The sequence below is a fragment of the Plectropomus leopardus genome, chromosome 8 (genome assembly GCF_008729295.1).
Source record: "Plectropomus leopardus isolate mb chromosome 8, YSFRI_Pleo_2.0, whole genome shotgun sequence".
NCBI classification, from domain to species: domain Eukaryota; kingdom Metazoa; phylum Chordata; class Actinopteri; order Perciformes; family Serranidae; genus Plectropomus; species Plectropomus leopardus.
The window spans coordinates 18,356,447-18,383,538 of NC_056470.1; the positions used below are offsets into that span (position 1 = coordinate 18,356,447).

The window sequence follows — 27,092 nt, forward strand, 5'->3', positions numbered from 1 at the left end:
TATCAAAAGCACAAACAGACGCAGGCAACCACATGCTGCGCTGGGGCCTTCATACATGACTGCTTGTACTGACACATCCACGCTGGCAGTGGTATCGTTGAAAAGGGTTAAGGACTGCAATTATTCGGTTTAAGCTCTGTGGCGGAGCTTAAACAAGGCTGGGGTCAAAGATTAAGTCGGGATCATTGTGACAATTAGCGTTGACTCAGCTTTATGTGGGTGGATTGACTTTTCTTTTTTTTTGGGCTCTACTTCTTTAATAGCTGATCAAAAATAGTGCCAGTATCAGTCTAGACTTATATACTGTGAATGTCAGGATTGATATTCGTATGATTTTTTTCCCCAGAGGAGTCTCAAGTCAGTGAAAAAATAACTTTTTCTTTTTTTTAACCCAATTTATTACCTTAAAACAGAATAAGTAATAATAAACTTTATTTATAAGGCACCTTTCAAAACAAAGTTAGAAAGTGTTTTAACTTTTTGAACCTGGATTTTAAACAAATTCAGGCAAATAAAAGAAAAACATCAGTTAATAAAAGCAAAACATAAACAAAAGAATAATATATAAATATATATATTATATATATAGATATAAAAATAAATAATTATAAGAGATATAAAATAAACAGTGTGCTAAATTAATGAAAGGCTTTTTGAACAAAGATTTAAAAGATATTACTAGTTTTATTATGCTGTCAAGAGCTGTGATTAATGACTAATTTGTACATAACTGTTTTGGTTATTCGATGAATCGTTTACACCATAAAATATATGACATAAAGTGTTGTTTTAAATACAAAAGACATGCCTACAGCTTATTTGTGCTGAACTTCATTCAGAAATACATTTCAATGTCAGTTTAGCATTTGGCCATTGAATGGAAAATTGTCAGCTGCTTGTTTCGGCTTTTAAAACATCCTTCTGGTGTATCCCTTGACAAGGAATGTTACAAGTCATTTTACTGACAGCAGTCTCATTCCTCCACTCTCTTAAACGTTAGCAGAGAAGACAAAAGGCCTTGGTTTGGACATTCCCCAGGCCCTGTTTTTCTTCTCCTTCTACTTCTTCTCCAGGAGTTGGCTTAACAGGCCTGCTCATTGTTGTCAGGGCTGTCTGTAGGCCAGACTGAGAAAATACCTTCCACATAAAGGGAGTAGCTCTGCGGATATTGTGTGTGTGAGTGTGTGTGCAGTAAATAGCACTGCATTCTTGCCCGGCTTCAGAGCTCCGTACATAATTGTTGTTAGAAAGGTAGCCTTGGTGACACCTACCTTTGTTGGGCGTGCATGCTGTGCCGACAGGTCTGAGCACCTCCCATGGCGGCGTTGTGTTTTGGCACCACAGCGTCTTTGGAAATACCTGTTTTGCACAGTGGTGGGAAGAGACAGGAGAGGGCAGGGATGACTGTGTTTGCACATGCAGAGATAGTAGGCTTTTCTTTATTCTTAATGCACACATGGAGGAAGTAGACCCAGAAAACCTTCATTTCAACATTCAAGTCATGTGTGAATCATCACTGTGGGTGTGCTGCAAGACTCCCCATCATCACCACCCATGTCTTTATAAACGTGCAAAGGCGTTTGTTCATCCATGAGAGGGTCTCTGTGCAGTGTGTACCAGAGGCCGTTATCAGTTGATCCCTGTCATTATGGGAGCCCTTCAAACAAACAGTTGGAAGCCCATTAAGGCCACTTACTATGTGATAACATCACCACTGAGCCCTGAAACACCTCTATAAGCTTTCACCAATCAGGGCCGGAGCCCTGGCCCCAAAGCCAGCCACAGGGATGTTTTGAAAAGCTAGTAGGTCATTTCCTTCAGCCCACATGGCTCGGACCAAAATCTGCAGTCCTTAGCTGGGCTCGGACTCTCCATTCAGACCATAATTTTGAGATTTATGTAGAGTGAGGAAGCTCATGTGAGGCTCAGCTGTGAACGTTTTCAGCAGCATCTCGGCGGGATGAAATTAAAAGGATTGTATTAATAGAAAGGAATGAGTAGCGTGTTGAAACTTGTGCAAAAGCTGCCTGAGTCTGCTCAGTTGAGCCTCCAGTGGAGACAGGGTGAACAACTAATGTAAAGTGTATGTTGGGCATGGATTTATACACCACACACACACACACACACATGCACAAACATTAGCATTCTGGCTGCCAAGCATATATGCATGCATCTGTGTGTGTGTGTGTGTGTGTGTGTGTGTGTGTGTGTGTGTGTGTGCGTACTCACTCACACACACACAAACCATTATGTCAGGCAGACTGTGAAAAGGACCAAAATGTTCCAGCAGAAAAGAATATCCTCATGCAGAGTGACATAATTAAAAACACTCATTGCATTCTTAAACACACACACTCACAAGGAAGTCATGTTGGCTTAGGGAGCTCGGGGAGTTGCGTCAAGGAGCCATTTTGGTGGGAAATATGGTATGAGAGGGAATGTAAAAGAAAACCTTTAAATGGAGGAGAGGGACAGCGGGGAAGGATGTCAACTAGCAGAGTGAAGCTCTCCGTTGGATGCAGAGCAGAGCACAAACAGCACATTGTACCACTTTATTTATTTTCATAAAGGTTGAAGTGCTGGGTTTCAGCCCAGCCTTGATGTAGGTGGGTATGTGCCTGACTTTGAAGGTTTAGATTTTGCATATGTGTGTGCTTCTGTGGGTATGCTGTATATTTGAGTGAAGGGAGGGAGGGAAAGAAAAAATGAGCTATGTATGGATATAAAAATGATGAGCTCAGCCCGGCTGCTACTGCTCACTTCCTTGAAGGCGCAGGCTTCCCTACAGACACACACAGACTCCCATCTCTGTTTTCTTCTTCTCTTCCTGTTTGCTCTTGAGAAACTGTGATGTCATATCTCTTTTAAAACTGTGAGTGGCCCTCGGAGACACCTGAAAGTTATACTTTCTGTTTGCTCTTGAAAGCAAAGCCGATCCATCTCTGACCTCTGTCAATCCCTGTGTCATTTACTGATCTCTGTTAGATTTATTGAAAGGGTGGGAAAAAATGGTCAGAGCCTGCGGCAAAAACATTGTAAATGAGGATTTCAAGGAATTTCAGGAAAAACTTCAGGAATGAGAGACATATTTTTGAGAAATTTCTCAACAAGAAAAGTATCATTATGTTGTCTGAGCCTTCATCAAAACGCAGTCAGTTCTGGTTTATTTTTGTATTAAAGTAAAAGTCTAGGTCTTTTAAACTACAGATATAATTTTCACCAGATCAGTGTTTGCAGTGTAAAGTTTTGTCCAGGGTTTAATGTAATGTCAAAATTTGAAGCGACATATACGAGCGATAGCGATATACACATTTTCCTATTACCTGTAGTGCTATTTATCTGTTTTGGTGTAAGGTACCGAGTGTTGGAGATATCAGCCGTAATATAATTGAACTCTAATGTAGTGGAACTAGATGGCACTTGGCTTGTGGTGCTCAAAGTGCCAAAAAATACATTTAAGAAACTCATCAGCAATGTCTCTTTCCAGAAATCATGACCCTCAAGTTAATCCGCAGACTTCATTGTGAGCTGTTTCATGTAGGAACTATTTTCTTTCTACCAAACTACACCTGCTAACCGTATCACTGCACAGAGGGGACTGTGCATCTACACATGGATGAGAGGCTCATGCTTGTTAAAGCGTAAGATGTGAACATAAATGGCGTCCTCCCTGTCTGAGCTGTAACATTGACTAGCTCAGTGGTACTCGGTGAGTCAGCAGTAGATGCACGCTTCTTTCTGTGTGATGATACAGTTGGCAGTTGTAATTCAGTAGAAAGAAAATAGTTCCGGCATGAAACTGCTCACAGTAAGGTCTGTGAATTATCTTGAGTAACACACTCATGATTTCTAGAAAGAGACATTGCTGTTTATCGAATGTATTTTTTGGGCACTTGCATTATATTGGAGAGAGGGCAGACATCTCTACTGCCGATTTCTCCAACACTCTGTAACTCACACTGAAACAATCTAGGTTCATAAATACCACTACAGGTAAATGGAAACATTTTATCTTTGATTTTGTGGTGAACTCTCCCTTTAATAAGAAAAATCACAGAGCCATCTGCTTGCCGGTATCTCTGCAACTGTGACCATGATCTATGTAGCAAATTAACAGTGCTAGGACTGGACCATTTGTGTGTACATGTTTGTGATGACAGCATGTGTAGTGCTGTTTGGCTGCATCCTTGATCTATCAGTGAGACTGGAGCCTCCTCTGCTTTAATAAACAGCCCTGCATCGTCTGGCATCCCTGCTTTCATCTCCCTTGGCGATCGCTAGCCTCAAGATGACAGCTCTCGGAGGCGCTCCTCTCTTTTTTGGAAATCAGTTCCCCTTCACATTACTCTTTTTTTTATTTTTCAACCATTGCTGGCCATGATTCAACAGATGTGGGTTAAAATGGACAGAAAAGCCAATTTTGTTTTTCCAGTCAATTTGAAGCACCCACTGAAGAAGTTTTTGTGAAACTGAGTGGAATATCTGCTCCTCCGATGATATCCACCTAAACCCTGTCGGCTTATGCACTCTCTTGAATTCCCTCGCTCTTTTCTCTCTCTTTCTCTCGTTCTTCTCAGCCTTCACCTTGGATTTCCTCTCGTTATCCCCCTGTGCAAGTTGGAGCCAATTTGCCCTAAGTGCTGGAGACTTTCAGAAACTTTGCGTGTGTTTGTGTATTAAATGTGTGTGTGCTTGTGTCTGTATGCCTGCGTGTGGAAAGTCAGAAAAGGTTGCCGGTGAGGGAAAGGCCATGGAGTGTACTACATCTCTGACACAATGACAGATGAAGATAAAGAGGCTACTATTAAAAATGGGAGGGGTCTGTTTTCAGATGGGCCTTTGTGGGCACGTGCAGGACGAAGGGCGCGCAATGGCGAGTAAGGAGAGAAGGCCTCGGAAGGCGTGGGAGGGCACACAGGCACAGGGCGGGCCGACGAGAAAGAGACGGGGGGGTTTGTATTTTTGGCCCCACAACTAAAAGATCTTTCTTTTTTCCCCCAACAAAACACGGGTAGTGAAATGTCATGACAGTGCAGATAGAGGGAGAAAGAAAGATGGAGAGTGAAAAAGACTTTGTTGAAAGATGGCCAAGACTGATAGCGCTCTGAAAAGTAGCTCTGTTAAGTCTTTGGTGGGACCAGCATGTTAACACAGGCCAACATGGCCGCCGCTGAGAAACAGGCGCTCTCATAAGTCATGCCTCACTCTGTAGACACCCATGCTCAGTGACACATCAGGTATCCTCCAGAGATATATTGTGAGAGAGTGAGCTAGATGAGTGGATAAGATTACATGTCTCGTCAGAGATGAACATGTGTAAATCCTGCGGCTGGTGGAGCAGTTGATGGATGTGATGAGTAAGAACGTGAGGACTGCACTCTGTTTTATGCAAACAAACATAACAATGTACTGTCACTTGAAGATCTCACCTTTTTTTTAATGAGTTCATAAATCAAAAGTATTTTAGTGGCAGAATGATGGTCTTTTCATTGAACTAGGCTGTCTGTGCAGTAGAAAGATGCAAAGAATTGGTGCTATATGACCAAAGAAAACAGAAGAAAAGGTCTGTGACATTTGCTTTTGCTGAAGAGAAAACCCTACAACTAACAGAATGCACTGCACCAGATCAGACCAACAAACGCTCCTCTGGTGGATGATTTAATGCAGGCTTGTTTGTTTTCACCTGGAAGACCCGTCAGCCTTGCATCCTATTTGTCCCAGTGGCCATTTGTGGCACTGCAGCGAAAAAATCCCCTGCGGCTCTCAAAGCATTTTTCCCATAGACCCACTATAAAACACCAGGACACCTCGAACTGCAAACAAGGTCAATTATGCCTATTCGGTAGGCTGCATACTGTGGAAGTAAACACAGAAGCTAGAAACTTTTTTGGCGTATGCACCAAGCAAGCAGTTCCATTGGACGGAACAGATACCATCTTGAGGTCTGGTATCTAGTTATTATTATACAGCTATGTTTTTTTTGAGACAGGAAACAATATGGTGGCCAGCTGTTTACAAACAATTTTGAGTTACAGTTAAACAGTGAGCTAAAATATGTATCTGAAAACATTTGAAGCGAGAAATAGACAATGTAATGACAGAATCAAGGTTCATAATTTATTTCATTTTTAATTTTTTTCAAAATAATCTGTCAAAATTATTTATTTTTCTTTATTGGAAGGAGGGTTGGTTAGACAGAAAAGGTGGGAGCGAGAGGGGGATGACATGCAGCAGAGGACTGCAGGTTGGAATCGAACCCAAGACACTGCAAAGAACTTAGCCTATATGGGGTGCAAATTCTACCAGGGGAGCTAGAGGTCACCCCTGGTTCATATTTGATAGTTCTGCCATTTGATATCTGTTTTATCAGCCTTGGTTTTTGCAATACAGGAAACAGTATGATGCCCACTTCCTGTTGACAAATTTTCATATTACAGCCCTAAAGTATACTATAATATTTTCCTAAGGACATTTTAGGCCACAAATAGGCAATACAGTAACAGAAACTTTGTTTCTATTTGATCAGCATTCCTGACTTTTACAGTTTGGTCTGACTTTGAGTGAGTGATAGGGACGGCTCTCTCTTTTGAGAATGTGGTAGTACAATCTGTAGTTCAAGCAGCAGCCCTAGAGCCAGCAAAAATCATCTAGATTAAGATCTGGGTGCTTTTAAGATGGAGAGAAGTTTTCCACCGTTCATTTACACTTACCATCCACGTTGTTATAATACAAAATACATATCCCTTTATGTGTTAAAAAAAAAAAAAAAAAACTATTGAGAATTTCTGTGTATTTCTGTGTGTGTTTCTGAGTAACCTGAACCTGGCTGCGGTGGGAGGGCGCTCTGAACTGGTGTTCAGTGTCTCTATCATCACCGGCAATCTGTTTCAGCACGTCCACACACTGCACACATGTTCACATCAGCAATGAAAAAGCTCTGCATTCCTTTCAAAATCACCATGCCGCATTTAGCGCATAGGCATTTTAAAAACAAGCCGTCTTTATTGCCTCACACACCACTGCGTTGTTGACTGCTCGGCTGTAACCTGAACAACTGTATACAGAGGAAGTGACAACAATGTGTTGTATACGTCTTATCTGTAATCGGCATCAGAGCGTCAGACAGTAGTAAAGCTTGGTTTTCCTGGGCTCCGGCCCACATGGAGCTATAAGCAGTCTGCGACCAGCTGACTGAGCGTCCCAGCCCCCTGTACGTCTACTGTACAGATAAAGAGATGAAACATCCTATCACAAAAGAAACATTTAAATATTTTGAATATGTGTCAAAGTCTGATCTAATCAGCGTCATTAAACGTGAGGGAAAGCAGCAGTCACAGAGAATGACCAGCAAGTTGGCAGCCACTGAAAATGAAACATTTCCAAACCCAGAAACAAAAGCAGAGAACTTTTTCAAGTAAAACAAATCATGCAGTTAGGAAAAAACGGCCATAGGGAACTTGATGAAATGAGGAGAGTATTTGCAGAAACAGATGGGGGGGGGGGGGGGGGGGGAATTAAGGAGAGCGATGGAGAGACTTGTGAGCCAGAGAGTGAGGGAGAGAAGGAGGGAGGGCAGGATAAGTTTGGGGGGAAAGTTAGTGGCCCAGTGGGGGTTTCTTCTGGAGTTCAACCTCTCTGGCTGGGGAAGGAAGGGGAGGAGGGAGGGGAGGCAGGGACCGGCCTGGGTCAGCAACAGTATGGAGTATGTGTAGATTAGATGTCTAAACTCACTCCACGAAAACCCTCTGAAGCGCTGGAAGACTCTCAGCTCACAGCGCTGTGTGCCAATAAGTGCAGAACCTGGGGTTAGTGGTCTGAATTATAGTCTCAAACACCAGTAAAAAAGAAATGTCAAAACCAGGAGAGCGTCGGATAAGGTCCATAAATCTCCAAAAACAAAAGAGCTTCAAGTGTGAGCACATGATATTATAAATCGATTGTGTTGCCGGTCCAGAGAGCAGCCCTGGCAAACAGCACTGATGTTACAAAGAACATTCAAACACCAGGGGATTCGCCAGTTTTTTAGTTTCCAGGATGCTGTTTGAAACGAACAGCGAGAAAAAAGAAAAAAAAACAACACAGGAAACAGTCGAAAGATGAGTGTGAGAAGAATGCTTGTGAATCATAAAAATGTGACTCGTGGCAGTGATGATTTAATCTGAAATGCATCTAATGCATCAGGACTTTTTTCTGCTTTTGAATCATTGTTTAAATGGGTGGAGAGGTAGAAAAAAAAGAAAGTCAGCTTTAACAACAAACTGTTAGCGGGGGCATCTTTGATAGATAACAGTTTGTTATCTAGCCTCACTGTTCTATTTCTGCTGTCATAAAGCTTCCTCTTTATGACCCGACAGCTGTATGAAGAAACACATAAAAACTACTGATGTTGTTTATTGTTTGATGCAACAAAAGAGCTGTTAAATGTGTGTCTCTGTGTGTGTGTGTGTGTGTGTGCGTGTGCGTGCGTGTGCAAGAGCCACGTGTGTGTGTGTGTGTGTGTGTGTGTGTGTATATATGACTGCTTGAGTGTGCCAGCTCAAAAAAAATAAACAAGAGATCTCAACTGGAGGAAAAGCTTTTAGGTCAATAAACATTTTAATCGAAATCATTGAAAATAGCCCGAAAGCATGGTTTCTTTCACGAGACAGGAAAAAGTGTGAGACAGACGAGGAGGAGGAGGAGGAGGAGGGAGGGGAGGGCACTGTGTGTTTATGGAGAGCGTAGCCAGCAGCACAGATTGACAGGAAATGTTGTCTTTTTTGCCTGCTGGGCTGTACCACTTGTACTGGCCTGACAGGGGGGGAGATGAATGTGCGGGGCAAGCAGACTAAAGCCATTCTATTATCATATATCTCTCATTGTATCAGGCTGTTTGCTTTAGCCCAGGCAGAGTCAATCTGTCTGCAGAGCAACAGTTAGGACCAGTGACAGACTTCTTTTTATTGACCGCCTATTGATTTCTTTTGATTTACTGGCACTGCGAGGTCAGCACTGTGTTTTTTAAATTGAATTATTTTAGTGATAGCAGTTGAAGGAGGCCAAATGTTTAAAGGCAGAATTTTGTAATGCTTTCAGATAGCGTTTGACGTATTAAAATAGCACAACTGCATCCTTGCATCTGTCCATTTCCTCGGACGCTGAGAGTTAAATCACACACAAGGTCAAGAGGACCTGTGAGAAGTGTGTTCAGCACATGGTGTGTTTGTGTATTGGGGGTATTTGTCTGTGTAAATGCATGGTGGGGATTGAGCAAGGCAGCCCTCATTCATCACTGTTAAAGCACTTCCAGAGGGAGAGACAGAAAGAACTGCCCATCCTCTGTTCCCTCAAACAGACAGAGCAGAGGGAGGGATTTAGCCTGGCATCTGGTTTCTGGGTTCAACCACAGCACAATGTTCTCTCTCTCTCTCTGTCTCTCTCTCTGGCTCTCTTTCTCACACACACATACTCAACCGGCCAGTGGCTGGACTTTAATATGGTTATGATTAGAGACGGGGGCTCGGGGAAGGGAGGGGAGGGGGCTCATATTTACTGCAGGGGAATTGGGGGAGGTGCGATGGAAGGACAGAGACAGGGACCAGATCTGAATGGGACACGAGGGGAGGGGGATTGTTTGTTTGCATTCTGGGCTGAAATATGAAACACAAAAAAGCAGCACGGACAAAACAGCAAAAGAAGAATGGGAATAGAGTTTTGTCCTCTAACCAGATCAGTTCTTCCTCCAGTGCAAGCTCTGCTGGCCGGCCCCCTCTCTCCCGCCTCCTCCCCTCCTCCGCCTCCTCCTGGGTCCCTCTCTCCAGCCCTCCCTCTCTGGCATTCTCTCTCTCTCTCCACCCCCTCTCAGAGCGTCATGCCGAGGCAGTTGGTTCGCTCCGCCGTGTCTGGGGCTCAGTGAGAGCTGTGAGAGGCTGTTATTTAGGTCTGTTACAGCAGACAGGGAGCAGCTCACCCAAGGGCAGGGGGAGAGGAGAGAGTCAGAGTCACGCTCAGCTCAGCTCAGCTCAGCCAGGCAGGAACCAGATCTGCATTCCAGCTGAGAGGGAAAGAGGGGAAACTCCAGCATCGGCAGGAAAGGGCAACGGAGAGAGAGTGACAGCCAGAGATAAGTGAAGGCAGGGAGAGAGGTAGCAGATCCAGCTAGCTGTTGCTGCTGCTGTTTGTTGTTGTCACTGCTTCAGCGAGTGACGTGAGCGGTGGACGCAGGGGCAGGACGCAGGCAGGCAGGACTGAGCAGCTCATAGTGATTTTTGCCCTGGGCGGGGGGGTGCCATGTTCGACTGTATGGAGGCTCTGGGAATGGGCCCCCGTCAGCTCTATGATGTCACCAGCCGCGGTGCATGCATGCTGCGGAAGGCGAGCCCCTTCTTTGCGGGGCTGGACCCCTTCGCTTGGACGGGCAGTGCCAGTGTTCAGTGTAAGTGGCATCCTGTTTGGATTTTCTTTTATGACACAGTCATGTCTCTCTGTCTCTTATTGCCGACTTGCTTACCCCTCAGGGCTCGGCTAAGGGGGCTGCTGTCAGGGGCTGGAGAGCAGCACAGGAAAAGACTGGGACAGACAGTCTCCTCTCCTCCTCTCTCCTCTCCCCCCTCACAGCCCACAGCCAGTTTGAGCTGCTCAGCCATCTGAGAGAAACTCTGCTATGATATGATATGCACTGTGTGTGTCTGTGTGTACTTGTGTGTGTCTCCATGTTTGACTTGTGGGTTTGAGCCCGTGGAGTCAAGTTTCAGTGACAATGTGTAGCCACCTGAGGTTTGACCTTGCCAGGTGCTGTCTACGAAAAACAAAACTATGAGTATAACTACAGATGAAAGAAAGAGGAAAAGGGCTGGTGTGTGACAGGAAGAGAAAACACTGACGCTTTTGGGCACGCAGACTGGTTTAGCCCATTTCTTAATGTGGTTTTACATTACACGTTCTGATGAAAGGTTATTGACGAATATAGCCTGCTTAATGTTACAGAAGTTTTGTGCTGTCCTCATAGGTCAGAGGTTTGTTTACGCTTCTGGATACGAGATGGATAATGATATTCCTCTCGAGCCATGAATTAATAAGTAGATGAATTATTTAATGGATAAATGGATGAATAAATTAGAAACGTGGAATGCATACACAGTCTAAAAAAGCGGGATATTCTTTCTTTCATCTCGCTTCCTCTGTCTCATTTTTCCATGCCTGTGACTTCAGACAAGGCTCTGACTCTAACAACAGGCCTCTCTCTGGACAGACAAAACTGGGGTCCATTTCCATACACTTCCAGGGGGCCGCTACTGCTGTGAGAGAGCGTGTGAGAGTGGAAAAGGAGTGGGGGTGTGTATGCATGGTATGGGAGCAGTGTGGAGGGAGCCAAGATATGACAGTGGAAAAACAATCAAAAACACAAGCGAAGATAGAGCGGCGGGATTAACAGTTGAACCGTGCTCTTGTTTTTGGGATGCTTTGTGAATTTTGAATTTTTGTGTGTGTGTGTTTTTCTGTTTGTTCATCCTCCTGCTTTTTGTTCCTTTTACTGCCTCTCGGGGGGAGTCATCTGTCTTCATTAATCGTGAAGACACCAGCGTTTCAGTGGCTGTCATGCACACTGGCTGAGCTTTAATGAAGACAGATGCCCTGTCAGTGGAGGCCGAGGCCAGGGGGAACTCCAGCCAGCCCAGCCTGCTCTGCTTAAAGCTAGGGGAGCCCTGATGATAACAAGATGAGATTTGTTTATTTAATCAATCAGGCCTCTATGGCCTCCCCTTTTAACCCACACACATGCACACATTTGAAAATCAGACCTCCGGATTCCTGAAGTACATTTTTCTTTTGGGGTCTTTGTCCCAGAAAATCAAAGAGATAAAAAAAAACTCCTGAGAAGCTGCCCTGAGGGTAAGAAAGCTAGCAGAGCAGAGCAAAGTGGAGGCCGGTGTGGTGTACTGTTTCAAGCCCTCTGTGCCCAATAACCTTTGTAAACAAGGCAGCCCTATCCCCACACAAGGAGCCATATAATGCCTCTCTTTGCTGAAGCAGTTGCCCCTCATTGTCCTCATCAATGAGGCTGATGAATTGATGTTTGAGTCTGATATCTCATTAAGCAGGCCCAGCTGCACAACAGAGGGACCTGTCTGGCTCCTAATGCCACGCTCACACAAGCACGCACGCTGAGCACCAAAAAAAACACTGGGTTTATAAAGAGAGTCACCTGGCTTTGGCATGCTATTAAACAATGAATTACTGTGATCAGCTAAAATTAAAATAAATAAATAAATAAACCCCTTAAAATATTAGCAAATTACTTTCAAAAACAAAAAACGTGGTGAGCAAAAAAGAAAGAAATGACACCAAAGCAAGCAAGAAATTAGTAAAAAGAAACCAAAAAAACCCAAATTAGTAAAAAGAAAAAAACAAAACAAAAAAAGAAATATAAACAAATAAGGCAAACAAGACAAAAGTACTTAAAATATAATAATTATGTAAAATCATTTTGAATATGTATTTAAGATAATCACAATATTGTTTTTCCCTCATATATTTATTGAAATTTATTTTTCCCTAGCTTTCTTGAAAATAATAATAAAAGTTGCTCATTGCCTTTTTTCCGTGTTTTTGAAAGAAAACCAAACAAGTTAGCTCAGGTTTCAAAGAGTTAAACAGTGTAGGGAAAAAGTACAAGTTGAAGTAAAAAAATGGTAGAAATCTTTAAATGTTTAGTATGACAATCTGAAAAAAAGGTTTGCCCCCTTAAATCTCACCCTAAATGACTATATCCTATTGTGTTGGCAGTAAATCTCCAGCGGTGATAAGTGTCACTGTTGTTGGCCACTAGCCCGGGACAGTCAGAGGACTTAAAAGTGTGTGGTCAGTTTTCCTGTTTTTTCTGTTCGCCAGTGGGAGACCTCAATGTCAGAGGTTAGTGAGAGGCTACGGCCTGGCCAATGTCAGATCTACACCATGTGTGGCGGCCTTGTCAGCTTGCTGAAAAGGCGACCCTTTCAACCAGCTTGGCTTGTAATGCTCTTAAGTGCCTTATACCACGGAGCTGGTACTACATCTGAGCTGCCCTGCGCATAAGGATAATGGACACTGATTTAGTCATACGTCAATGAGAACTGAATTAGTCAACTGCCAGGGAAGCCATTTGAGAGAGCCTATGCAGACCGATCCCCTCTCTGTCAATGTTCATTTGCTTAGAAGAATGAGGCAATTACGCTTAGCAGTTCTCCAGGGTCAGAAGAAGGGGAAGTGTGTTTTTCTCACCAAAACACTCCCCGTAGCTTGAATCTTTTTTGAACACTGTTTGTGATATCAATCGTGATGCTCGCCGGCGATACATACAAGAGAGTGACACGGTAGTAACGGATTGCTAGAGCGATCCGTCACCGCGTGTGTAATCACACACATGCACAGGCACACACGTCTCTTTGTTTTCCCTTAATGTGCTGTTCAAATGTGAATTGAGGAGCTAATTGAAATGGGGGTATATCTCGGCAGCAATGGCAGAGAAATAAGAGCTTCCTGTGACCGCTGGCACATTCTGGCCCCCGATCATTTTCTCCCTGATGGAAGTCCGCAGTTATTTCATTATAATTACAAAAGATTCAATTAAAAGATTAGAATGCCTGAGGGGGCAGGACTGGGAATAGATAGTGGTATCTTGGTCAGGGGGGTGGTGTGTGTGTGTGTGTGTGTGTGTGTGTGTGTTTGAGAGAGGGAGAGTGAAGGAGAGTTATAGTGCCATGGTTGCAGATCTAATGAGGACGTGTCAGTGCTGTTATATATACATAAACCTTGTTGATCCTTTCCAGATAATGTCAAATGAATGTGCTGAAGTTAAAAGGCTTAAGTTGTCAGCTGGTCCAAGGTCACTGAGTCGTAATTGATATGACCGAGGGAAGGACCTTCACTTGTGTCTGAAAACAATTATGCCAGTGCAGCTAAATGAGCTGTTTGAAGTAGAAAATCAGTTCAAAGTGAAATGTACAAAACACTGAAGCACAAGAGTAACCTTTTCTGTTCTGTAATCCCAAACTGTTATCGGAAAAGCACCTAATTTTAGAGTGCAGTTAGTGGAGAGCCTGTATTTCACTAAGCTGCTCTCTGGGAAAAGGCACATGACTAAGTATTTGTAAGTGTGTGCATGTGTGTGTGTGTGTGTGTAGGCTGATATGTAGGTATGCATGTGGATATACCTTTGGTATGTCAGCAGACATGTTGCAATACCATTTTTTTCTTCCCGATGCTGATACCTGAACTTACACTGCATAAAAAGATTTTTCTTTTTAAATTAACCACTGTATACTACTAACTTTGTATGAAAGTGAAATCATCATCGTCATACCAACATCAATGGACTTGCAGCGATGAAAGCTGTTGCTTGTGTCTCAGACAAAAAGTTGCACATGAACACACCAGAAAGACTACAGGCGAAGGCCAACCAGCATGTACGTTCTGCGCCTGAGTGAAAGGAAATGTTCCTCCATACCAGCAGATGGTGATAGTTTGTAATTGTCATTCAAAAAGGGAAATTGGAAGACTGTCTTTAATGCTAGTTAGCCAGTTAGTACATCATCAAAACAATCCGATGTTGAAAGAACAAAACATATTTTTACCTGATATAACAAGTTTATTTTGATGTCACTCCCTCTTGACTTTAGTCCTCTCTTTACTCTCCTTGCTTCTGTTTCTTTTATCGTGCGCTGAGTGGAGCCAGAGTGATTTCCCTGACCGATGGGTTCGGCTGTCTCTGATTCAACATGCTGAATCAGCTGAAAAAAATGACTCACAAAAACTAAGGTGATAGACTCTTACTGATGGTGCAATATTGACTGACGGCCAGCGTTTGGCTTGGTGTGTCAGGGCACTAAAACATCAACAAATACATAAAGAGAATCAGTGCCTTGAAACTTTCTTTTATCCAGAGTCAAGTATTGCCAAATTGCTGACAATCTGCAAATGGCTGCACTATTTACTGAAATCTTGCTGCTTTAGATAACAGTAGTTGTTCATGGCTACACAGTGCAATTTGCAATTTAGGCTTCTATTTTAGATCAGTGAAGAAGGACTGATTCCCAGGAAAACTGGTATTTTATCCAGGTGGGATACTACTTTAAAGTTTATTAATAAATGACCTGTTATTAGACGTATAGACAGACATATTTGCTGATACATGATCCAGCATTTTAGGCTGTTTTGGAGGCATTTCGAATGCTGGTATTGGCATCAGACCAAGTCTAGATGTCTTAATAATACTCTGCAGCTGCAAAACTCATTTTGCTGTATTCACACTTGCATATTGCAATGACATAAATTGAATCTGAAACTATCATATTAAATATAATTTAAGTGAATTCTAACCACATAATAGTTAGGTCTATATGAAATTTACTCTATTAAATTGCATTACTACATGGAAACCTTTTCACAGCATGAAGCCATATTCAGTATAAGGACGACTTGTGTTGCAGTATCACACCACCTTGCTAACAGATCCGCCTCAGCCCTGCAGTAATAGCCGAGCCCATTAATAGGCAGTGCCACCTATAAATAAACAGATTGAATCCCTGCAGTTGCTTAAAGTTATTTCCACAAGCCCCCTTTTCATGTGCGGTTTTTCGCTTATGCATAAATATGAGCATGTCAGCCCCGTGCTTGCGTGTGTCAAGTCTATATGTGAACTACTATATGTCAATGTATGCAGTGTTTACGTGCTTGTTCGGCTGGCGTTTCTGCACCCAGACTGCTGTGTCAAATGCAGAGACAGACAATGTGCCAGGCTGGATTCCACAGGCCTGTACTGGAATCCAGCTCTGCTCTAATAGCAGTTTATAGCCCCACAGCAGCGTCAGTCACACCACTGTAAATAAAACTCATCAACCATCATGTGGAGGCCAAATCTGTCACCTCGGACTTTATGTCCATCTTCCTGACATTTTCTAGAGGTGTTGCACAAGAGTGCTTATGCCAAGGAGTCTCGTTCGGCTGCAGAACTGTGGAGCGCAGCCTGACAGAAGAGGCTGTTATGAGGCGAATGGGCTAACAGTTTGCCCCTTTGTATCAGCAGAGTATAAAATGTGGACTTTTGTAAGTCCTTTCACAATAGTTTGCTGGTCACCGAGGTATTGCGGCTGCCCACCCTAACACCCATGTCTGGCTGCTGCTATTGTAGCTGTTTACTGAGAACAGCTCTTTGCCTGCCAGGCACATTTTCCCTCGTACAAAGGCGTGGGCAACTGGCAGGCAGTGTGTGTGTGTGTGTACGTTTGTGCACCTTGACGTTTCTGTGTATGTGCTGTACTCATGTATGCACCTGTGAGAGTTTATTTCGCTAGAGGGCACGCTATGTACTGTTGCGCTCGTGTGTGTTTGTGTATATAGTATACAGTATATAGGAGTGTGTCAGCTCAGAGCCATGTGTGAGCTGAGTGTGAGGATAGCAGTTCTGTTACCACCATGTTATTGACTGACGGCTTGGCTCGAGCGTTGCTAGGGGCTCACTGTTATGAGAAGCGGAGGGCTCGGACAGCCAAGCTGAGACTAGGAACCCAGACGAGCCCGACTGTCCTCCCTCTGTGTATGTGTGAATGGGCTGTGTTTACGCAGCCGACAGTGTTTGGCAGGGAGTGGTGGGCGGCTGGTGTAGTACAGCTATTATCTGGACTCAGGGGTGGAGAGTGATGGAAGAGAAGTTGGCCGAGGGAGGGAGGGAGGGATGGACGGCCTGCTGGCGTTGTTTTCACTTGGACATTAGTCAAATTCTGCCAATGTGTATGTGTGCAACTGCCATGACCACTCTTTTGGAAATGGTGTATGAGTTCATTTGTATATACTACTACTACTGCATTACTTCATTTATTTGCGTGTATATTTTGTTTGTGTGATCGTTGGAGGGGTCCAGGGGTGTGCATGTGTGTGTGTGTGTGTGTGTGTGTGTGTGTGAACTAACAAACCCATTATTGTACGCTTAGCAGACAGTTTTGGACTTTTTTAAAGGCTGCGTTACAGTAAACTCACTTAATTTTCTGAGCTCACCAGACTGTTCCATTAATTGCTTTTCCCCATTTAGTCATTATATCAATATTACTGATGATTATTCATCAAAAAATCTCACTGTATATAGTTTGTGAAAGCAAAAATACTCAATTCTTCAGTATTGTCGCAATATGGACATTGAGGTATTTGATTTTTTTAATATCGCCCAGCCTAGGGAGAACCTCAAAGATGCCTCTTTGTGTATGTGTGTGTAAGTTTGTGCTTACTCACTCACTTTAGGAGGACAGAGCAGTTCTGGGGAATCCCTGAGAGAAACTGCACACAGGGGAGCTCCACCAAGAACTACATAACTTCAAGGGCTTTTTCTTTTTTTCGGTGTGCATTTGCACTGCCAATAAGAACGCTAAAGTACTGGATGGTTGCAAGGTCACTTTTGCTTTGACAAGTAAAAATTGCGTAAAGTACAGCCTGAACTACACTGTCGATCCATTTGTTCATGTTTTCACCATTGATTTTGTTTTTGTTTTGAGCTTCTGTTTGTGTTATCTGTTATTTATATGGCTAACATGTTTTTAAAAATAGCGGATGCTGGTGCCGCATTGCCTGTTTTTGACCAATCTGGACCAATCACTGTACACTGAAATAAAAGCTATGATTGATCCTAGCTTTTGTGGTGCGAACACAACAAAGGGGGGTTCTTGGAACTATGAAAAAGTTCTTCTGCTCTGAAAACATCTGATGTTTACATGTGCACATAAAACCAGGTTATCTGAAGAAATCAGGTTAAGACTCAAAACGGGAATGTGTGTCCACATCTTGAAAACTTAACATACAGCTGTTAACTGATCAGATGTCTGTCCAACCTACTGTCATACTTTTGATCCAAGACCACACAGTTTTACTGTGTAGCCATGTGTCAGAATTCTACAGTATACTTAACAGCTGTGGTAACTTTTTATTTACCCTAGTTTCTGTTTCTGTTTCAGTCAGATTTTGGATGTATTTATTTTGGATACACGGATGCACAATTACAGTAATGACCTTTCCTGTCATCACACTGCATTACGTTCGCAGTGACACATTCCCTGTGCTGGCTCTTTGTCATGCACACATGTGAAACCTCTGTTATACTCTTTATATCAGTTTTTTTTATAGAGAAAAAAAATCAGGCCACTGTAGAAAACCGACAATTACCAGGTAACTGGAGTGTGTGTAAACACACTCACTGCTTCAGTGGGTCCCTGCAGGAAATGTCTCGCTCTGAATCTGACACAAGAAGTGCATTCTCACTTACACACATGACACACGCTCACGAGCAGCAGGTATGCATGGACACAGAAATAAGAACACATGCTCTGCAATGACTACAAACTAGAATATGTCCATGTCTTCACTGTAGCGTGACTTGTGATTGAACGAGAGCCCGTTGTGGTCATCCTGTCAGTAGGCCTGGATTTATCAGCTCCTGCTCCGCTGTTTGAGCACCTTTCACATTTGCCAGAAAACACTGAGAGAAAACCAGCCCGCCAGACAGACAGCCAGTTAGACAGGAAGCGATCCAGCAAAGGAGTTCAGGGCTGCTTGGGATGATTTATGCCGTGTTCAGGAATGCTGAATGAGCTCAGGGTGCACTTCTGTTATGGGAACTGACTGAATGGGCATTGCTCTCCTTGTCAGTGACGTTTTCGTGTTCTCTGAGTGGTTATAGTTTAAATGTCAAAATGTGACGTTATTGCCCCATATTAACATGGGACTTCCAACACATCGAGAGACGGCTAAGGAAGTGAATCACTGTGGCCCCAGTCTGAATTTCTTGTCAGTGCTCTGACAGCCTCCGCCCAGACACAGAGTTGGGCAACCTGTTGGCGGTTGGTTGCCAAGCAAAAGTGAAAAACTCTGATATGCATCATTGCTCCACAGAGCCACTCAAAGCAGAAGTTTCTCAGAGAGACTTCTACATCTGATATGACTGTGAGTAATTGTGCCAGTTTGAGGGGACTTCATGCCAGTGGCTCAAAAATCACCACATACACTTGAACTGCAAATCACTTAGACATCAGGAAGCCACAATTCTGGCTGCGCTCTCACTGCCGATCTGTTTATCTTACTTTCAGTGTCTGACACTGTTTTTGTCTCTATCATTATGTCTTTCCAGTTCTTTATAAGTGAACAGATGGAGGAAAACCCAAGATGCAAATGCACATCATTAAATTGAGATGTCAGATAGATATAAGGCTGAGGAAAAACGCAAAAGGAAATACTTCGGGTAGTGTGTGCAGACGCATGGGTACACACATTTACATATTGAGTGGGATTGAACTATGTGCTACTACTTGTGGGTGTGCTTTTTCCGTCCAATAAGAGGTTTGCGTTTGCACGTTTTGGTCTGCGGTGCTTCCCCAATGAGCTGGAGTGAATACTACTGTTGTTGTTTACATTATCCTCCTTTCCCCTCACTTCCTCTGACAGAGCGAGGCTGCAGCCGGGGACAGGCTACTTCTACTTTTGTAGGTTTCTATTGTTGTTGGGAGGAAGCAATAGCAATTGAACGAGCGTGAGTGGCCTTGCCAGAGACAGACAGGTGAGAGCCAGGGCTACAGATGGTGAGAGGAAGTCTGGGAGGATGAGAAACAACCTGAGGATCAAAGGACTCGGAGCTTTGCCTCGATGACTCTCCTCTCTTCTCTCCTCACCTCGCCCGTCTGCCTGCCTCCGCTCGCTGTCTGCTTCCTCGCCTGCCCGTGAGTTGTCCTGTCTTCCTGACATGATCAATGGCCCCGGCCTGCACCGCATTGCCAGGTTTGGGTTCACTCTGCAGTCACCGGAGGAGAGCGTGTGTTCCTCTCTGTCTTCTGTTGGGCAGATGAAGAGTCAGCTGGAGCTCACCGCAGGGATGAGGGGGCACATTTTTTCCACAGATCTGCACTTGACTGTCTGCTTTTTCCTGCACTTGCCATAAAAGGCCACTGACTTAAATCCTTTCATTGAAAGTATGTTTCCTTTAATTTCCCCCTTGCTTTTTAATACCTCCTTCCTCAGGTTTTGTTCAAGGACATTTGAAGGAAACTTCTTTTTTTGCTGGGTTCATGGGGGACAGGCAACTTGGTGTGCAAGTTTGTTTGAAGCCAACTTGTGTGTTTCTTGACAGGGTTGTGTGGTGCAGGAAGAGGGTGGGGGGTGGGGGGGCTTGCTGCCAAATGTTGGCTTGGCCGACTCCATCAAGAAAATATCAAAAGGCCCTTTATGAGGTGCTGTAAAGAAGAAAGGGTGTTTTGAGAGCACCACCAGACTGCAAGGGTAATTCCACTTTTTAAAATGTGCCCTGAGGATACAGGCTTATCCCACCTGCCGCCTTTCCTGCTCTGTACGCTTTCTTCGGGGGAGCAAAAGACAAAGAAGTGTGAACTGGAGTGTGTGTGTGTGTGTGTGTGTGTGTGTTGGCAGCAGTCTGTGCGACCATGTTGTCTCAAAAGTTTTGTCATTAGCACTTATGGCAGCTAACATATGCTAAAACGTTCTGCTCCACACCTCCGTCTGGTCGCAGATCATATGTGAGCATCATGTGCATTCACACATGTGTCTGTTTCTCTCTGTGTTTCATGACTTTCTGCTGGTTCTGACAGAAGGGTGTAAATTCCTGGAGAGGGGGGTGTGTGTGTGTGTGTGTGTGTTAATGTCTGGTTTCTCACTACTTTTGGCGAGCTTGGGGTGTTTTCACCGCTCGAACCTGAGCCATCTCCTGGTCGGCAGCCCAGTTTTATCATAGACCTTGTTTTAAAAGACAGCTTAGCGGGGCCTCTTTACAGGCATGTGTGTGTGTCTGTAGGAGCCCAGGTAATGAGCTTTCTGACAGCTGTTGAAAGGCGTTGCTACTGCTCAGCACCTTTAATGAAAGCCTCTCTCTCCTCCTTGTCAACACGCACACATTCCTCCCTCCTTCCTCCCAGCTTTTGACTTCCCCACCATATAAACTGTTCCTTTCTCAGTTGCAAGCAGGTTACATTGTGAGTGCTTGTGTAACTCAACACAATAGAGACTCCATAGACCTCCCACCTAAAAGCTCACAGGTGACTCAACTGTGTGCAGCCGAGCTTGAACAGCGCAGCAGTATTATTCAACCTGTGGGAAATGTAAGAAGGTGTAGCAGCAAGGGAGAGGTGGCTACAAAAGCAGTGACGGAGATCCTCCGGAAAGACTGGTACTGACAAGAGGAAGGAAATGGGCCTGTTGTGTGGGACCTTGAAGCCTCAGAGGGATGGCAGGAAGACGTGGGCAGAGAAACAGAGAAGGAGAGTTAAACATGCTGGCACGGCTGACAAGGGTGTGGTACTTTCTTTTCCTCTTTCACGAAGCCTAGCTCTTCACAGAAACCCTTCAGCTGGTCACTCAGCGAGCACCCTGTGGCGCTGTAGCCTCTGTCGTGGGGTAGAGGGCCAAGGGCACCCACAAAGGCCCCACCGAGTGTGCCAGCAAGTCTTCCAGCCCACTGTTCACCATCCTCTCTCAATCTGCTCCCCTTCTGCCACTGCTGTCTGCCCAGTGCCCACCCCTCTTTTTCACAGTGAGCCCTACTGTGTGCCCCTCTCTTTCTCTCTCACACACTGCCTCCAAGTCTCACACACTCTTTTACTGCCCAGTGCATTCGACAGGAACACGCAAGCTTTACAGGCTGTTTAATGAAGGTAGAGACGGAGACAAAGGCCCCACATGCCCATGCTTGCAGTTAAACACAAACAGAAAAAACACACACACACAGGAGAATATTTTTTTCCAACAATGTCTTCATTGATTTTAGCAGCAATAAACAAGTACATGCACAGCATCAGTATATGTATATATGAATGCACAAATACACAAGCAGGGAAAGAAAAACCAAAAACTGGACAAATGAACAAAATCTCAGAACAATGACTAAAGATTTAACATATGCATAATCCAACCTCGCCGCCGCCGTAAAAAGAGTTAATAATAGGGCTGTCAAATTATTAGTTTTTTCAATGATGAATCGCAGAATTTCAAAAGTTCATTGGGATTTATTGCATGTTTTCAATTCTATTATTTTGCATTTCAAAACAGTAATGAGGTCCATATTAACAAGGTAAAGCAATTCTTAGATTGTCCTGATGAGGAATCCAGTGACAGCAAAAAAAATGCATGGGACTAGCATTAAGTGGGCATGTCTGTAAAGGGGAGACTTCTGCATAGAATCAATTTTCATTCAGATATTTTGAGGTCAGAGGTCAAGGGATCCCTGTAGAATGACTGTGGAGTTTCTCCATTCACAGGTTTTAGCCTAAATTTGTAGGATTATTCAGCCCCTTTTAAACCCGGTACAGCCTCTTTAATGTGATTTAAAAAAAAAAAAAAAATCACATAATGATTAACACATTAGCACAGACAGCCCTAATAAATAAATAATAAAAATAAATGAAAACATTTTTAAAAAAGGGGGAATGAAATTAAATCAATTAAATACAAAAAAAAGTATGTCTTATATTAAGACAGATTTATGCAGAGGCTAAATCATGGGAAATCCCCCAGTGCCTCTATCATGTGGGCCAGGTCTGTCCTCTCTAGATAACATATGAAGGGACCCTAAATGTTGAAAAGTGATTTATTACCCCTGATAGCAAATGTCATTTTTTCCAAGGGCAGAGTTGTAGTTTAGAAAGGTACTCGCCTTACCAACATTTTTCCATGAGAGAGAAACAATTCTTTTGGCCAGTAACAGATTCATTAAAAAAATCCTCCTGATGCTATTATTATTATTATTATAATAATAATAATTACTACTATTATTTTTATTATTATTATTATTATCCAGAGGAATTTGTATAGATAATATGTCCTTCATATTCTCTCTCACTGCTTCCTAGAGCTCTCTTACACAGAGAATATATTACTGGGGAACAGTGGAGCTTACTCGTGTACAGTTACAAACGATCCTGCATTTGCAAATCAAATAGAGGCTACAGTGAGTGGGCTGGCGAACAACATAAACACAGAATTCGTGCGCTGTCCTGTTACTGTATGCACGCTGTCCTCGCACAGCCTGTGCATTCGCTCTCACATGCCAAGACTAGACTTCTGGAACAGCGTCCCACGGAAGATTCAATCACACCAACAAGTCACGTAGACAAAATCTGCAGGCCTATTGTGAAAGAATACTTGTTACCCTGCCAGAATGTCATATGCTGCTCAGTTAAAAAGAGTGTGTTGCAACACAAAACACGAGATGCATAGTCATGGCCTTTGCTGACATACATTAGAAACACTCCCCTTTCCAGTCGAGTGGACAACAGGCAGCTTCAGCATTACCAGAGAGTTTTTCTTAATCATCTCTTCCTATTCGTTCTCTTTCTCTTCTATTGTTTCTGTTAAATCTAAAGGGACGTCAATTGGCCCAGTTGACTGGGCCGAGACCTAGAATTTAATGTAATTGACCTAGTTGAAGTCACCTAATTGACCTAGTTGAAGTCACCTTCAGCCACGCAGCTATTTCTGTCAGTTACATTTCACATCTAATGAGGTTGTGGAAAATGATGTATGGCACATCCCGCTCACGCTGAAGCACTTTAGTGTAATGTGCAGGGGGATTGTTGTGTGTGTTTGCTAGTTTACAGCCAGTGAATATTATCCTCCTGTGTGCGTGTGTGTGTGTGTGTGTGTGTGTTTGTGTGTGTGTAGCCATTGAATAGTATCTGTGGGGATTAGGCCTGGTCAGTGCAGCTGGGCCACTTGTGCACAGAGAACACTGAGAGAAGGGATTAGGGAGTAAACTGATACTTAGCAGGAAACGAACAGTGGCTACTGGTAACTCAACTATCCCTCCGTTTCTCATCCTCTTCTCCTCCCCCCCAACAACAGCAGCCACCCACCTATCCCACTCCTCTCATCTCATCCGTCCATCATCGGCTCACAGGCCTTGGCCGGCGGATTGTCATGCAAATGGTGCCCCAGGCTTCGGAGCGCTGATAAGGAGGGCCTCTCATTTCACAGGGCTTTGTTTTCTAAACAGTGATGAGCTGAGTTGAGGAGACTGGGGAAAGGGGCTCAGGGCGGCTGCCTGAATGGGCCCTCTCACTGTGGCGCCCTGGGGTAAGTGGTGCGGGGATTTGGATGGAGTGGGCTGAATGAGGCGAGGTCTGGGAGGCGGGTACAGGAGTCATGTTCTCTGGCAGGAACCAGGTTCAACGTGTTGACGGAGCCTGATGTATTTTTTCTCTCACCGCCGTCCGAGTTTTCTCCAGGATGGCCTTTCTCTCTTGGCTTGCTTTCTTCCTCCATTTAGACAGTGTCAGTCAGTGTTCGTTACTTGACGCCACATATGGTTTGTCCTTTTCTAAGGGGTTGTCAGCGCTTGGTCCGGAGCCTCATTTGCTGCTGTTATTATTGCATAAACACAGAGGTTCATGGCACGTTCAGAGGGTTTCTGCTCTCCCAGTGACCCTGCTGCTTTGTTACATTCTGGCCAGGGAGATATGAGAACTGCTGTAGAAACATTCAGCGGGTGTAAACTTCAGGTTTTAGATTGATTTGCACATTTGGCTTTGGGATCGCTCTTAAAACTAATGGAAAACATCTTTGCCTCCAGCAAAGTACAGCTTTCAAAGGAGGAATTTGAATGTGGATTCTGAATAGGCAAATATAAAAATGCATATGAAAAACAGATGTTTGAGCAGCAGGCAACAAATGAAAAATGTCTGACATATTTCTGTTACTATCATTAATGAGGTGGTAGCTGGGCAGCTGTAGGAGAAGTGGTAGTAATGGTCAGCTTGGTCTTGAACAAGACTTGCCCTCAGGAGCAACTGTGTCCTCTCCTCCCCCTTTCCCCCTTCGGCCCCTTTCTCTGTTTTTTATCAAATTCCTCTTTTTATGCCCCCTTTTTTCTTCTTTTTGAAGTCTCCCCTCTCTTGTAAAAAGCCAAGCTGGTGGTTTTTGCTTCAGCCTTGGGTGTGAGAGAGGGGAGGAGGGGGGTTGTAGGTTAAGTTTAGGCTAGCCCTCTGTGCTTTCCATTGAAGGTGCTGGGGGGAGGTGGGGGCAGTAAAAGTTAGAATTTTAGAGCCTCCCTGTTTTTTATTTTATGATTGGCTTTTTTTACGGGCTGGGAGCTACAGCTGGTGGTGTGAATAGCTGCCCAAGGTGACCGAGTCCCAATAAAGTGTAGGCCAGCCGGGCTGGGGCCTCCAGTCCAGCCATGGGACCGCCTTTATAGGCCGCCTTACGAGCCTAGGCCTCTATTAAAACCTGGCAGGGCTGCACTGAGGAATTTAGGGCCAGGAAACAAGAGAAAAATAGGGTTTGTGTGTCAGGGGGTGGTGGGATGCAGAGATGGGGGGCTGGGGGTGAAGTTTGAGGGTAACTAAGGGTGAAAGTTGAAAGAGGTGCTGCTGGGTAAGTGGACGTTCAAGTGTGTGGCGTATGGATTCCATACTTCCCCCAAGCAACATGTGTGTCTGTGAGTTTGTGCAGGCGAGCATGTGTGACGGGGGTCTGGTCCTATGTGTGCGGCGCAGCTTATGTTACTCAGGGGAAGTATGGAATCCATACGCTGCACACTTGGACATTCAAAAGAGCCTGAATGTGTTCCTCTTTGGAATATAGCGAGGTTTAATGTACCATGGCAAGTATGTAGGTGGCGCTGACATCACAGCTGAGTTTGAGAGGTAGAAGGAGAGCTTTGCACGCATGTATGTTTGACAGGTGTCTACTCTGTGCGTGCAAGATGTCATCATGAGCTGTTGTCAGTCTGTGGAATGAGGAAGAGCCAGCTTTAAGTCTTGGCTGCAGCAGCTCACTCTGCTACTTGGTCTTATCAGACAAGCTGTCGATCACTAGCACAGTAAAAAACAGTTTTGTCTTCGCTGTCAGACAGTCATCCCTCCTTTGTTTTTCAGCGTGCATACAAAACAATAATCACCTCACACATGCACCTCAGTGCTGCCCCTTAGGGTGGTAATTGGTGCCTGGAAAAAATATAACTGTAGCCTGTAGTTTACGCTCTATTTCTCTTTCTCTCTCTTATCTTATCAATTCTGTCCCGTGGAGAGACAAGCTAAAAAGGAAAATGTGATATCTTAATCCACCTCCAGGCCAAGTGAACATAACCGTTACTCAGCATCTCTCGCTGGCCTCGCAAATCAAATGGAAAAGGAAAAAGTTGTCAACTGTCACATCATGTTTGAATGCAGTCACTCGATGATTTTCTGTGTGTATTGACAAGCGCATGTTTGACATTTCAGGCTAGCCGTCAGACAATGCTTTGTGACAGATCAAGTGCTCACATACTTCGCTGTCTTTTTTTTTTTTCTTTCTTCTCCATAGCGGTGGAGACCCAGAGCACCAGCTCAGAGGAGATGGTACCCAGTTCTCCGTCTCCACCTCCCCCACCTCGTGTCTACAAGCCCTGCTTTGTGTGCCAGGACAAGTCCTCAGGGTATCACTACGGGGTCAGCTCCTGCGAGGGCTGCAAGGTAAGAACCTGCCAGAGCCTTTTGAGCTCTGCTTTGTCTGCATCTTTCACGTACATTTAGAAAAATGCTGGGTTGCAATTATGGCTGTGCTGAATGGTTCAAAGCTTCAATCGTAACACTGACATTCAAATTCTAAATCAACATTTGAATCCTGCATTTTTTTTTGTTTTGTTTTTTTATAGCATGTCTATTACTTCTGTTAAAGTATGGTATTTCTGCACTGTTGCAGATAAAAATTAGGCTACACTAATATTATGAGTATTGTACTATTTGCAGAACTAGATTCCAGTGGTGGTTGCTTAAGATTGTTTCTCTGTTGACTCTGTGATCCAAACATTTCCAATAACTCAGAAGTGCTGTAAAGTCAAAAAGTCAAAATTGTCTGAAAAAAGATAGATGCAATCATTTGCAACATTCACAACATGTTTTATTTTACAGTGTATTCTGTTTTTAATCCATATTTGTTTGAGTTTAGCCTTTCAAGAGCAACATTTTCACTACACAGTTTGCTGTCCTGCTTGCTACACACAAATGGAGGCATGCACCTGTATTAACAGGGCGGCCTAGCAATACCATAAATTTTGATGATTATTTCATTATTATTTTTCTCCCTTATTGGATTAACCTGCTCCCTACATAAATTTA

General features: G+C 43.9%; 1 protein-coding gene across 4 annotated transcripts in view; it reads left to right on the plus strand.

Annotated features, from left to right (window-relative positions):
* rarga (retinoic acid receptor gamma a) overlaps nucleotides 1–27,092 on the plus strand; it is a 50,641-nt gene that overhangs the window by 16,218 nt on the left and 7,331 nt on the right. For 3 of the 4 annotated variants that reach the window (XM_042491321.1, XM_042491322.1, XM_042491320.1), the window contains one exon: nucleotides 26,299–26,447. In XM_042491321.1, coding sequence (XP_042347255.1) covers nucleotides 26,299–26,447 — 149 coding nt within the window. Of the gene's footprint in view, nucleotides 1–9,899; nucleotides 10,415–26,298; nucleotides 26,448–27,092 lie in introns of those variants that run through there. The other variant, XM_042491323.1, reaches the window with a different exon arrangement.